This window comes from Crocodylus porosus, unplaced genomic scaffold (assembly GCF_001723895.1).
Source record: "Crocodylus porosus isolate Cpor-Errol unplaced genomic scaffold, CroPor_comp1, whole genome shotgun sequence".
Classification (NCBI taxonomy): Eukaryota; Metazoa; Chordata; order Crocodylia; family Crocodylidae; genus Crocodylus; species Crocodylus porosus.
The window spans coordinates 54,862,110-54,877,273 of NW_017728909.1; the positions used below are offsets into that span (position 1 = coordinate 54,862,110).

The 15,164-nt window shown below is 38.1% G+C and overlaps 1 protein-coding gene across 2 annotated transcripts in view; it reads left to right on the plus strand.

Annotated features, from left to right (window-relative positions):
- VCAN (versican) overlaps window positions 1-15,164 on the plus strand; it is a 150,121-nt gene that overhangs the window by 102,176 nt on the left and 32,781 nt on the right. For both annotated transcript variants that reach the window (XM_019532324.1, XM_019532325.1), the window contains 3 exons: window positions 1,955-7,405; window positions 8,868-8,981; window positions 10,562-10,675. In XM_019532324.1, the coding sequence (XP_019387869.1) occupies window positions 1,955-7,405; window positions 8,868-8,981; window positions 10,562-10,675 (5,679 nt within the window). The remainder of the gene's footprint in view (window positions 1-1,954; window positions 7,406-8,867; window positions 8,982-10,561; window positions 10,676-15,164) is intronic.

The following is a 15,164-nucleotide window of genomic DNA, read 5'->3' on the forward strand; positions in this document are numbered from 1 at the left end:
GGGGACAATGTCCCTCTGCCCCAGCAACAGGGAGCTTCCAACCCCTGCTCAGGGATTGCAGTCTCAGAGCAGGGGATGGGGATTTCTTTCTCCCAGCCCTGGCTCCATGACTGGGGAGCAGGGCCTGGGAGATGACAGACTCCCCAACCCCACTCCCTGATTGCAGAGCTGGGGCTGGGAGATCAGAATGTCTCAGCCTACCACTCCCCAATCCTATAGCAGGGGATGGGAGTTTCCTTTTGCCAGGGTAGGGGGACATTCTGCCCACCTGGTCTCTGGTGGCAGAGCCCATCCTGGCAGCAGGCAGATCCCGGGGGCAGGGAGCAATCTCTAGCCGCCTGCTGCCTGGCTGACCAGGAGCACATTTGCTCCCCATTGACTGTCTATACATGCTGTACTGTGCAGTAATTGCTCCTGCGTAAATTTGCTACTTGTATTTTTGACGAATGTTTATTTATATATCATACTTTGTCATTTTCTGTGTATACCTCAGGGATCATATTCCATTCCACTCTAAGTGTTATTCATTCTACCCTGCTTCAGTTCTTGTAAAAGTCTTAAAGTGAAAGATGGGTGGGTCCTTCCTCTCCTTGCTGTTTTTTTGTCTTAAGGGCCAGATGATGGTGTTACAAAATAAAATGCATTAATGGATTTTTACAGCTGAAGGGTGGAAAGAGAATCTCACACAAGTGCATAAGTATGCTTAGACATCTAATAGGTAGAATAGAGTCTAGCCCCAGGAACAAATTTTATTAAATATGGTTTTGAAGAGTCTGTATACTAATTTGTAGACAGTAGAAGTCAGCTACACTTAGCCAGATCATCCACACATTGGTATAACATTATTGCCCACATCAGTTTATACTGGTTAAGGATCTGGTCCATCTTAGTCAAAATTGATATTGAAGTAGAATTACGAGTAAGGTAAATCTGTGGATTTGAAGTTCTGTATATCATTATGAAATTTCAGGCAATGAATAGGGCCAAGAGCTGAATAAGGGTAATACCTTATGTCTGTTGCTTTTCTGAGCCTGGCATGTATTGTATAGACCAAAAGTTTAGAATAATGTTTACGCACAGGGAAGAGTTTAAAAATGTCTGATAAATTTAGAAGCACAAATGCTACAGGAATTCAATTAAAGTTCTGCAACTAGATACTTAACATATTTTCAAAAATATTTCTTGATAAGATCTGTTCAGTTTCCTAAAGGAAATATTTATTTTTTTCAGTGTATATTAAATCATTATATAATTCAAGATATATAACAGCTAGAAAAATGAATAAGCATATATCATGTATCATTGGATTAAAAATATTTGTAATATAATTTTTGCTTAGAAAAAATATTCATGTGTCTTGATCATTTACAATATTTTTTGCAACAACCAGAATCCACCATTGATGTGGTATATTATTTATTAGCATGGTACTCCAAAGTAAAAAGGAGTGTTTTGAAATTACTTTAATTTGAAGTAGGTTGTAGTCTGAAGAAATGGAGCTGAAGCATGTCCTGCCCTCCATTCCTTCCTTCCTTCCTTCCAAGAAAACGGACAGAGGTCTAAGTAGTAATTTCAAAGTTTTAGGAGTCTTTTCTGCAGTTTAACACTTTTGATAGCTCTTTCTCTCTAGACTCACTTGATAGTCTCCCTGTTTCCTTCACAACTATAAAACAGTATAGAATTAAGGATAAATCAGCCCAAAGATATTTCTGTGACTCTCGAAATCTATGATAATCATTGGTATTACAGAATTGATAGCCTTTGTGTACAAAAATAAAGTAAGTGTGCAGTTTTAAAATTGTCTGTATTTAATGTATTGTCCAATACATACAGTATATGTATTTTGAAAATCATAATTTTGGTGTCTATGAGATTGTTTGTACTGCATATGTCTGTTATTATGTACTATCTTACTTGTCATTTAGGGATTATGAAAAGCTCTTTTTTTTTACAGATCCAGTGCATGAATTTTTGGATCTATTCCATATACTTCCACCTGCAATAGATGAACCCCCCATAGCTGCAGAGTCATCAGAGACTGAACCTTGTACCTCAGAGTCTGAACAAGAGTCACCTGAGATCGTAATACTGCCTGATATTATACCACCATTTATAGACTATGAAGAAGAGAATGACTGTGAAAATACAACTGATGTCACAACTCCTCCAGCTTTGCAGTTCATCAATGGGAAGCAACAGGTGACCAGTGCACCTAAAAGCACAAAAGCTGAAGAAGCCAGAAGTGACCAAATTGAAAGTGTTGCACACTCCAGAAATGTAACATTTTCACAAATCAATGAAAATAACACTTTTATAATATCTGAAAATGAGGCTTCTGATACAATACAACCAAGCACATCTAGAGAAATAACAGGGGTACTTGAAATTACACAAAAGCCTACAGCAGATGTTGCAATGTTAGAACCTGTGTTCAGTGGTGAATCAGAAACTGCAACTGTGGATAAATCTGTAGAGATAACTTCTATATTTGGGCGAACTTCACCAGAAACTGTGGGGACGTTAACAGAGCGTGAAACTGAATTTCAGTCAAGCTCAACGAATGACACTGAAATCTTACCTCTGATTCCTGTAGAATCTTCTGGAGATGGTACCACTGATTCTGAATTATCCAATGGTATCTTTTCGGAAACTGTGCAAATGACAATAAAGGAAGATGCTGAAAAAAGTTCTGCTATAACTTCTTCTGTTCCTAATGCAGTTTCTGATACTGCTTCCATAGGCATGGGGCAGGATTTTATGCCAGAAAAAGAAACCTCTATTCTAAAAAGTGATAAAATAACTAAGCCTGATACATTTTCTTCATTGGAAGGTCTCATGGAAACAACAAGTCATACAGAGAAGTCTGTAGCAAGTCCTACATCATTCATAATACCAGAAGGGTCTGGAGATGTAGAACAGGATATTGATAAAACTTCTGCTATGGTAACAGACACTGCAGTAACTGAAAATGTTTCTGTGCAAGATATTTCATTAGGCTCTGGCAAACTCCTGCCAACAAAAATGACCACCATTGTTTCAGGACCCACCATCCCTTTGCCTCAGGGAACTGGCATTGTGTCTTCTTTTTTTGAAGACGCTGAAGTAACTGCCTCTGTCAAATCTGATAGTGGGTCCGTTACTGAAAAAGGGGTTTTCAGCTCTACAGGAACTGAACTAAACAGTAAAGAAAATGGAAAAGAAGCACAGAGCACTGTTTATTCAACTAAGATATATCCATCTACTATTGAGACTGGAAAGCTGGTATTCAGTGAACTGGGAAGTTCTAGTGATGAAGTCACAGTTGTAAAACAGGTATCCACCACTCTCAGCAAAACGGTGTCAGTGACAGCTGCCACCTATGCTGAAAGCAAAGGGGTTCCTGCTGATCCTCTCTACACAGAGAAAGGGCTTTTCATAGATGAAGGATCTGGAGAAGAATCAGCAGACATAATGAAAACCACCACTGACATAATTTCAGGGAGTCCCACAAACAAAGTGGTAAGTACTGACTCCCCATTTATTGATCCAGGTTCTGGAGATAGAGATTTTATTACTGAAACTACTGCCAAGACTTCAGCTCCATTGAGGCCTCTGACTGCAAGCCTTGAAAGACAAACTAAAAAGGAGGAGAGAGAAGTTTATCACACAAATGCTTCACCTGTGGAATATACAACAACTTTTGAACCAACAATGTCAGTTTTAAGTACTGAGTCAGATGGCTTAACAAAGGAAGCTGAAACAGGGAGTCTGATATCCCAAAGCATTTTTAGTACAAAACAGCTAGGAGAACAAAAACATGAAATAGAAACAACCTCTGTGATTACATCTGTTCCTTTACAAGAAAAATCTAGTCCCGGAATTAGAAAAGAAATTACAACACTTCCTATTGCAACAGAAGGTGAAACTAAATACACAGCGCAGGCTGGTGTCACATCATCTACCGAGTCTGTAGTTGAAATTACTCCTCCTGATGTCATGTTGACACATGCTGTCAGTAGTATAACCGCAGCAACTGAATCCATAGGAAGTGGAAGTGGAAAAGACAGTTCTCCGACAAGCTCTGTAAACTTCTTTATGGAAGCAGGGTCTGGAGAAGAATCCAGAGATGACAGTAGTACAACAGATCAAATAACACAAGGTCCCAAAGAAAAACTACTTAGAACTAATTTCCCATTTATTGATCAGGGTTCTGGAGAAATGGATGCTACTGCTGTGTCTTTTACAGAAACAATAGTTTCACCACATTTAGCAGCTAGACAACCAGAAACACAAACAAAGCAGGATGAAAAAGAGACTACCAGCCCACCATCTGTCGATTATTCCTTTACTGTTGAATCTGAGATCCTAAGTAGAAGAACTGAAAGTGAATTCACCACACTTAGAACTGAAATTGACAAAGAGATGGAAGAACAAACAACATCTCATGATTTCATAGAGAAAGCCTTTGTTACGAAACTTCCTTTGGAAGAACATATACATTTGAAACAGGATGTGCCTGCAGAAACTTCACAAAACCCTGAGGATTCTTCTTCAGTAACAACAGAGGGATATTTCAGTAAGGGTACAGATCTTAGCCTTGAGATTTCCACTGTTACCACCGTTAGCCCATATTCAGAAGAAAATAAATTGGAGATAAGTTCTGGCACCGAATCTGTTGGAAATATGCCCTCTTCCTTTGATGATTTTACTTTAGTAACTGAGTCCATACAACTTAAAAGCAAAGGTATAAGTCCTCCAGCTTCTCTTACAAGAAAAGAAAAGGAGCAGGTACAAAAAATTTTCCCTACAGAAGATATTCAGAGATCATTTCCAATTTCTAAAGATGGTGGGCTAATAATTAAAGAGACCAGTAGTGATTCATTGTTTTCAGGACAAGGGTCAGGAGATGATCTCAGTCCTACGTCTATAGTGCCACTGAATTTTGTGACTGCAGAAGAAACTGCCGGTACTTTAAGTCCTGAGACTGAAAGTGTGGGACCAAGTCTTTCAACTGAGAGAGCAGAAGTGCTTGGAAGAGGTACTGAACAGAGTCATTATTCTAGTGAAGGAGTCATTCTACTGGATTTTGTAACCAAGGTAGCTTCAGAAACAACAGATAAGATGATCACCAGGCCCTCAGTCTTCACCGAAGAGAGTTCTGCAGATTTCAGTACCAGAGAATCTACTGAGAAAACACACTCTTCTGTTGTCACTGAAGGTTCTCAGGAACAGGAAGCTGTCCTTACGACAAAAGAAAGTGAAAAATACAGAACACCAGCTGCTATTGAAGTTGTAACTCAAGAGAAAACTTTACAGCTGATGACTAATGAAGGTACAATTTCTACTTCTGTGTTTTTTAATGGAACTTCTAGTCTAGAAACAGAGGACACATTTGTAACATCAGCATCAAAAATTCCAGCCTCACTATTACATGAAAGCTTTGGAGAAGGATCTGGCTGGGTTGAAATTGAAGGATCAGTTCTTCCAGATGCACCTACTCATTTTGCAGGTCCCCAGACAGTGAATTATTCTGAAGTACAGACCACAGAGGCAACAATAAATGTATCACAAACTGTTTCAGCACTATTGCAAACTGATGCAGAAGCAAAGGAAGTCTTACTGAATCCAACCATAATTCAACCAAAGACAGTTACAGGGAGATATGAAAAAAATGTTCCAATACTTGATGACAAAAGAATACTTACAGGAAACATTTCTATTTATAATGGGATTACATTAATTGAAGAACGACCAGGAATTACATTAGAGGAAACAGCAATCATAGATGCAGATCACTCTAAAACGATGCCTGAACATATACTAACTGTGGAGACAACTGCAGATGCAGAGATACAGTCAACATATGGCAGTAATGATAGTATGACAGTTGAAACTGAGAAGTACCATTCAACACCCAGTCTACCTTCAAATGAAGAAAAATCAGATGGATCTGGTGATAGTCTTTCTTTGACTGCCTCTGGATTGTCAATAAATAGTGAATCAGTAACAGTTAAGCACACACCAAAATACAAGGATTTTGGTTCAGGGGATGTTATGCAGTTCACAACAGAAACTCCCAGCACTACTGAATTTTCTGAATTAGTTTCTTTTTTTCCAACAATACTATCATTGTCCAGCCCTACAGTGACCCACAGAGTGAACGAAGACACCAAAGAATCTCAGCTTGAGACTAAACATGTAACACCAAAAAGTTCAACAGAAGGCATCTCTGAATCAAGTACTTTTGCAGACAATCAAGTAATAGCAGATCAAAGTGAAATAGTCTTTACCTCTGGGTATTCAGGAATGGGTCAAGAAAATCTTGATGAAAAGAAGCCGGTGGTTCCCTCTTTTAGACCAGACTTACCTACTGAGACAGAAGAGGAGTTAGCAAGTGATGCATCTAATGTAAGTATTACTTCTACACAGTTTATAACTCAACGTATAACAGATTCACCTTATGTGAGGGAAGAACAACATACAGTTTACACAGAAACAATAACCACATCGATAGACTCTGAAGAAACAGATTCACCAAACCCTTTTTCTGTAACTCAAACTCCAAAATCTCTAGTAACTGTCCACTTAGTAAATGGAGTATCTGAATACCCAGAAGTAATCATTCCAAGTACTTTGTCATCAACTGATTCAAACAGGTCCGACTGGTCATCAGAACAAATCTTCAAAGAAGTTAGTGCTGATGTAACAGCTACTTATAAGCCACCCACTAAAGAACTTTTTATTGAAACTAAGTCTCCACTAGATTCTTCTTCAGAACCTGGATCTGAAAGCACAACTATTGAGAGTACTTCTGATTTTAGTGGACAGATAACAGACAGAACTGAAGAAACAGAAACTTCTGTAAGTGATTTGATTACTGAAGAAGAGACAGCTATTTCTGGAGATACTCAATCTACAGCTGTTGTCCCTACAGCTTTTATACAGCCTGGAGAAACAGTATACACAGACATTCCAAAAGTTAGCACAGCAGAAGATGAAATCCCTACAGAGAGAGTAAAAGACCATAGCCCTGTAGATGAAGGCAGTACTGAGGAAGGTTTGCCATGGCTATACCCCACATTAGCTTTAGTTTCACATGACAGTACCAAAGGTGGAGTATTGAAATCTGACCTGGAAACTATTACAATGTTACCTTCATTTTTGGACCCTCTGGAAATAAGTGGGAAAACAGAAATAGCTTTGGTAGTACAGAAGGAATCAACAACGATATCTTCTAACATTGCAACAAAGATTGCAGCCCCTGAAAGCATTTCTGATTCTAATAAGCAGACAGTCAGCACCGAGGAGCTAAATACTACTCAACTTGTAACTTCACCATTTTTCCTTCTGGATATTACTAATCAATCAGATATTTTGATTGGCACCAGTGGGGGTTCAGTTGAAGGCACAGCTGTCCAAATACCAGGTAAGATCCTTGACACATTTTACATAAATTTGTTTTTCGTACTTGAAAAAATTAATCTTATTCTTCATTTTCATGTAAAAATGTTAAAATGCTAATACCCTAAAATGCTAATAATTCTTAGCAAATGTACCCTTTATGAAATATGGTAAACAAATCACATTTGAAAGACAATGGAGACCCAAAGCTTTAAACCATTAGATATCACTGTAGTAGGCACAATGGTGAATACTACTGTATACAAACTTGAAGAGAACTAGAATCTTGATCAGAGCTCACTAATCATAAGTTACTTTATATTCACATCATCAGGTTTTGATTAGCACTCAGGTGGTCAGTCCACATGCCTTTATTGTTCTGTTCTTCAGAAATGTACCTATGTTATTCAGTTAACATGACAGTAGCACTTTTGCAGTTATTTTATAATTGTAGCTATGTTATTGTATATTCTGATTGATGAAGAGAACAGACAGATTGCGGACTTTAACTGATGTCAGGGATTGGAGCAGATGATCAAGATCCTTGTGGTGGAGACAGGTCTTGACTTAGGAACTTCAGTCTCAGCAACTCAGGGACACAACTACTGAGCTATCAACTAGGCTCTTACATCAAGCAAAAACACATCTTCCATCTTGCAGCCCAGAGGAGTGGCATTCACTGTTTTCCTGAATGCCTGAGAGAAAAGATGCACCTGCTATTTAGACATGTTTACTTCTTGTATGGGTATATATGCATTTGTATTTGTTCCTGTGTGCCTATATCATATATAAATACTTAAGTGCCAGAGCATAGTTCAAATGAAGATGAGTAGAATGCCTTTAAATTCTGCTATTAGAACAATGAACTCGCTCAAATGGTGGGATCTTTATCTAAACATTTCAGTTCAGTCCCATGTACAGGATGTACTTTTGTTTTCTTAGTTGTTCTTAAAAAGAAGACAATTAGGACATGTTTTGGGGGCAAGCATATGTACATAACAAACTTTACTTTCAAATAAGTAAGATTTATTGGAAACTGAATAGTTAAATATGTCATTCAAAATGATAGCAATGTGCTAAAAAGATGAATGTTCTGTGTACCCAGCCATTCCACTTAAACTAACCCTGTTTAAAAGAATACATTTTCCATTCATTGTGCACATATGTTTAACTGTTTTCAGCTATAATTAATTGCCATGTCATGCCAGCTAAATCCTCAGCAGAACATAATGACTGCCAAAAAGTATAAGATGTCATTTTAAAAAGATGAAATTTCTCTGAAAATAAGTTATTATTCTCTATAGTGAATATAATGTTCTTGCTAAAGTTGAAAATTGAAAACAACTACTCTAGAGAACAGAAGAGTTTTTACAATGTGTTATCTGTGTCACTAAAGTCAAGCTTACAATATCGAAGGAGAAATAAGGAAGTACCCTCCAGTTCTTTTTGAATATATATTAATGTCTTTTCTTTAACTTGTTTAACAGGCCAAGATCCATGTAAAAGTAATCCCTGCCATCACGGGGGCACTTGTTATCCACGTGGCTCTTTTTATATCTGCACATGTTTGCCAGGTTTCAGTGGTGAGCAGTGTGATTTAGGTAAGATGATACTAGCATGAAAACTTGTCTGGTACTGGATTGTACGCTGATTGAGCAGAATAACAATGTTTCATATGTGAGCTTTGAAAATGGAATATATTATTGCAATGGCAAAGGCTGAAGCTTTTGAAATTTTGTATAGTTAGACGAGGCTTAGGCAGATTCTTTAAGTGAATTCTGATGAACCTATCTATCTAGCTAGCTGTTACTTGCTCATAGATGGCCAGTCTTAGATGTTGTGTGTTGCTGGACACCTCCTTCTTTAGGGTTAGCAGATATATGGGGTAAAAAAGATGTTTTTGTCTGGCATGACATTACATGGACAGACCCCAGATGTCAGAAACTATGGTTTCCTCATGTTTTTCAAGTTAGAAAAACAATAGTCTTGCTGATTCCTTTATACCAACTTCTTAACATATCAGAATTATCCATTCCCCAGTAAGTTATCTGGTCCAAATATATTTTAAAACTTGAGGAAGTAAGTTTGGTACTACATCAAGGTCTAGTCCACAGATGTTATCTGAACCATAGGACAAGAGTTCCACCTAAGATGCTCCAAAACAAAATACAATGAATAAAAACTAGTAAAAGTTGGAACTGAAGTAAAAAGAATCTGGTATCTCACACAATCATGCATTCGAAGGAATTTTCCTCATTCTTATAATTAATCAACTGTTATTTACACAGATGCATGATTTTATATTTTGATACACAGTAACTCTCAGCAATTTAATTTAATTTAATTTGGAGCAAGATGTTTGATATATGAAATCTAACTTCCGTTTTAAATGTTGGTTCAGTCAAATTAAGTCTTTTAAAATGTTAATTTCCATTTTGGTTTTCATATATACTCCATATGCTCCCTCCCCCCACATACATACACATATGCGTTCTTCATAGTAGTTCATCAAGCATTGCTACCATTTAGATAGAAATTGGAAATATTAGGAGAATTTTAATATCTAGAATTAATATTTTGGTCAGGAGAGGGGAACTATAGGATTGCAAATCTAGCAAAGGGTTCTTTTGTGGCTCTATGAAGATAATATCTGTGAAAACATTTAATTGAAACCACTGAGAATGCCTTTAAGAAGCAGTGCCTGTATCAACCAGAGATCATGGCATGAAAGAAATAGAAGTATTATACAATGAGGCTAATGCCTGTAATATTATAGTCAGAAATTGGCACTGTTAGAAGATTGTTATACTATGGTCACACAGTTAAAAAAAAAGCTTTATAGGAGAAGGAATGAGCTACAAGCTGTGAAATTGGTTTTCTTTCTCAGTTATGGAAGAAATGACAGCTAAAAAACAAAGTTATGGATTGTGGAGTCACATAGCAAGATTCAATATGTAAAATTGTTTTTCAACAGCTCTATCTCTTTTGTGAGCTTTCTGGGTATGCATGTGTTTGGGCATGTAGATATAATTGTTAGGCAAAGAAAACTCTTACAGTGTCTTTATCCCTTTCAGAGATATTGTTTTTGTTACTAATTCTGGGGAAGGGTACAATTTGAAAGTATATACCTTTTAGATAGTATATGTGTTTTAAATGTACTTTTTTTCCATTTCTGATCTAGATATTGATGAATGCCAGTCTAATCCTTGCCGAAATGGAGCCACATGTGTTGATGGTATCAATACATTTATCTGTCTCTGTTTGCCAAGCTATGTAGGTGCTCTTTGTGAACGAGGTAAGATAATACAATAATATTTTTTAATCTGTGGGTACTCAGATCACACTAGCGTAGTTATCAGACAAGCAGAACTCCCACTAGCTTTAGTAGGAAGTTTATGTGAACCAAGATATCAGGAATAGCTCATTTTTATGGGTGTATCTGCTTTTGTTATACTTCCCTCATGTTTCTCTTTCCTTTCTTCTCCTTCCCACTTGTTTTTGATCATTATTATGATCAACCAGAAGAAGCATTTATGGTTTCACTAATGCAGACACACTATGAACATTTCTTGGTATCTGATTTTAGCCTAGCAAAGCATGCAATCTTAATATAGTCCTGAATAATGTTGTAATATACTGGTGTCTTCCCAGTAGGTTTCTGCTACTATATCTAAAGTCTGTTCTACTTGTGATTTGCTGAGGGCCAGATTACATCACCGGGGTGATACAACTTTGCTCCATACTAGAAAGAGCAGAATGCTTACTGGTGTTCTCTTGTAAACAGGGAAGTACATAAGTTGCTACACTCCTTTAAGAAATGCAACATATCAACAAATCCTGGGGCTAGCCATAGGTTTGTCTATTCTCAGCCCCTTCTCAGTCTCTTTTTAGCCCCCTTTGCAGTAGTTAGGAGACTGTTCCTTGTATAAGAAACAGGACAGAAAGACACCCAAGAGAGCAGCTTTGGGATAGATGGCATAAAAGGGGGATCAAGAAGAAGCATGACAAAATACAGGAGTGGATGTTTTGAAGGACTGTAAAGATAAGTTACTTAGAATATGCATTTTGACTGAGTATCTGGATAAGCAAGAAGACCCCACCGAATTTATCCTCATATCTAACTTGTATCATCCATAAAATTCTCCAGCCTGGAAACATTCTAAAATATTTTAGGAAAAGAAGGTGCAAGATCACAAGTGCAGCAGAAACCCTCTAAGTTGGTACATATAGTCCCCACAGTTATCTAACTGAGGCAAGATGCAGTTACTCCTGCTTGTTAGTACCTCTTACACAAGAAGTTTTATTGAAATCAGTGAAATTGCTAGTGGAGTAAAATACTGTTCAGTGGGTGCATCTGCACATGAAATTAACATGACACAATAAACTCCAGAGCAGTTCAAGCCAGTCAGTTGTTCCCAGGTATAGCATCTAAATGTGTGCCTGGGGCAGCAGCATTTTGAACTGGGGTGAAGCAGGCCTGGTCTGGCAGCAGGCTTGTGGGGGTGAGGACAGTACTATCTTACAGCAGAGTTTATTAATTTAGTGCACCCTAATACTAGCGCACATGTAGACAGTGATGCTTTACTGGAGAGCTAATTAGGTAACTGCAGTAAAGCATGTATGTAGATGCACCCAATGTGTATAGGGGCAGTAAAACCTGGCCTATTTTTAAAATTAATTGAGAAATTTCCAAAAGAAAAAGAAATGACACTTAAGAATACTCTTTATTTTCCGCAGGCTCCCAAAATTCCTTTCTTCGTCTTTTTCTTCTACTGATTTTACTCATGGATCAGTGAAGAAGACTTTGAGATATAGTAGCATAAATTTTGGCCATTTTCAGATTTGCCTCAGACTGAGCCTGATGGACAGACAAGTAGTTTGAAAGTTTTTCCAAGTGAGCATAAAGGGACTTAACTGAGTTGAAACCACTGAAGAATTGCAAATCCCAACTCTTGCTACAACTCAATTTTGAGTAGTTTGGATTACCCCTTTATTTGAAAGACCTTCTGATTTTGTTCTCTGAAGACCTGACAATGTTTTTACAACAGAAACAACTAATGTTCTTTTTTCAGTAGATGCATAGTTCAGATGGCTCTGAGCATCATGGTAGCTTTAAACTGCATTTTATGATCAACTTGAGAGTGCATTTTAGGTGGTTAATGGGAACATTTCCTAGTTTGTCAATCAGAAACAGACTTCTACTCACTCAGCTTTGGAATTTAAATTTCCTCCACTTAGAGTCTTGCAGTGGTTTGGGACCTGGGAAAAAGATTCAGTGCCAAATTTCCATTCTACCAGACAAAATAAAACTGTACTGGCGATTCAGACACAGTTGTCTAGCAAGGAGGCTTTATTTCAAGGCCTCAGCCCTGACTTCACTAGATTTAAAACCCAGCCAGAACTAAAGAACATGTATCTCAATGTCACAGGAAGGGTATAGGTGACTGCTGAGATTGTGCTTGCATTTTATTTTATTTTATTTTATGCTTTAATACATACTATTAATGTTGAGAGCTTTCAAACAGAAATTTAAGTGTCTATTCATCAGCAGTGTTGAGGATTTCCAGTCTCACTGAAGGTAATGCAAATTGTAAGGGCATAACACCTCTGAATATTCAGTCCTTAAGGTACTGATAATGGGATCCATATTCTTTGTTGTATTATTATCTCTCAGGTAGTTCAAAGAACTAAAAAAGCACCCATATGTGGGTAGCTAATACGTTTCCCAGAGTTATTACCCTGTTTGGAGTTTGACTAGCAAGTCTATCATCTTGTCAAACAGGTGTCAAGGTTAGGGAGAAGGTATAGTCAGAGACCGGTGAGAAATTGTCTTTCAGAATTCATTGCCAGCTGGTGGAAGTTGAAAGTCAGGATGATCTAACCTGTGCCAGGACCCAGGCCAGAACAAATTAATCTTGAAAATCAGTGAGCTGTCACTGTCTCCCTGAAAGCCGTCTGCTTTTTCTTACCAAGTGGAAGCATAATTTAGCAGAAGTCCAGGTACTTGTTCTTGAACAGACCAAGCTGAAGGATATGGACAGGCTTTCATTTGTATTGCTACAAAGTGTTTTGGTACTTAGTAGAAGTACAAAAATGTAGTGCTATGTTTGTTGCCTGTTTGACACTTTAATGCAAGATATATAGGAAATGATTTTGTAAGCCTCTGAGAAGGACCGAACCACAATTTTTTGGGGATCCCTGCAAGAAATAGTTTTTGGGCCCCCTGCCCCAAAGAAGCTGGTGATGGCAGTGGGCGGGGGGGCAGGGCAGGGCAGTGAGCAGCCGAGGAAACCGGCAACAGAGGCAGGGGTGGTGGTGAGTGGCTGGATGTGAAGCCGGCAGCAGCACTGGTGGGTGGGGTGGCAAGCAGCTGCACATAAGACACCAGGACCATTCCTAGTGGTTTCTAGGATGAATGAATCATACACTTCAAATGTGTAAATTGATGTGTACGTGCCACATTTAATAGGGGTGGCCTAGGATAGCTTGGCCCAGATTGAAGTCAATGGGTTTATCATACTAGGAGTTACCTAGTCTATGGTAACATGAAGTTGGAAGGATTCAGGATTCACTATTCTTAAATGATCAAAATGTGAGCCAATGTATAATATTTTAGCCCAAGTTGATTGTGTCTCATTACTAGACTATCCTTTCTCATGCTGAGAAGCATATTACCTTATGAATAGTGCCATGGTTGAGGAATAAGATTCCATATACAATAAGAACATCTGGACCTTAATTTCCAGAGTATGGTATTTAAGTACCTTGAGTAAGTGGAGGATAGATGAACAACTTCTACACCCCTCCCACTCTGCTGGAAGTTTTCTTTTATTTTCTTTCTCTCTCTGATATACTGACTAGGGTCCATCTGCTTTCAAGAAAGTACATCTTTGCTCTAAACTTAAAGCAGGGTTTGGCTGTCATGCTGCTAAATTTCTGCGGACAGTCGCTCAAGCCTGTTTTCCAAGCACAGCAGTGTTCATGGAACTTAGTGCCAAAATGGCAATATGATTTGTTAATAAACATCCCTCTTTGGGACCATACAACAAGGCACTTTTTTTTTCGCTTTCCAGGTTCCCAAACAAATGTTTTTTCTCATAATCAGCAACATTGTTTTTAAGACCAAGATCCTTATCCAGATGTTTGTGATAACTGTTGTCTCATCTAACTTGCTTTGTTTTCAGAGTCTAGTAGCTTACAAAAAGAAAGAGCAGAGAAGGGTTTGCTGCAAGGATACTCTTGAGAAAAAGGCAGATTCTGACTGTCTCACAGCTGAGAGGGAATTCTTGAATAAGAGTTTTACTTCAAGATGTGGGCTAATAGGACTCTTACCTTCATTTGTTAGCTGAATCCAGACACGCAGACAGAATTCACAGCTGAGCAAGACTGCACTTACATTCTAGTACCTGTGTTTCAGACTGATTTCTTAAGCTCCTTTGTGGAATTTGTTTGAAGACAAGGGACCTATTGTCAGCAGCTTATTGCAGCTGTTGAAAAAGCTGAACCTGCCTATATACTGCACCTAGGGGGTACATTTCTAATGCAGGGCTTGGAGAGCTTTACATCTACAATTGCTGTTATGGGGAACAGAAGCTGTGTGGGTAACTCCTGGCACACATCACCAAAAATTAACCTCTAAAGTGCAATAAATCTTGGAGCTAACAAGACAACTTTAAAAACACCATAAATGTGGCAAGTAGTATTTCAGTCTTTCCAGCGCATTTTGAGTTCAGCTTACAAAAAGTTGTGATTACATCCCACAATAAAATGTATGAATATAATGC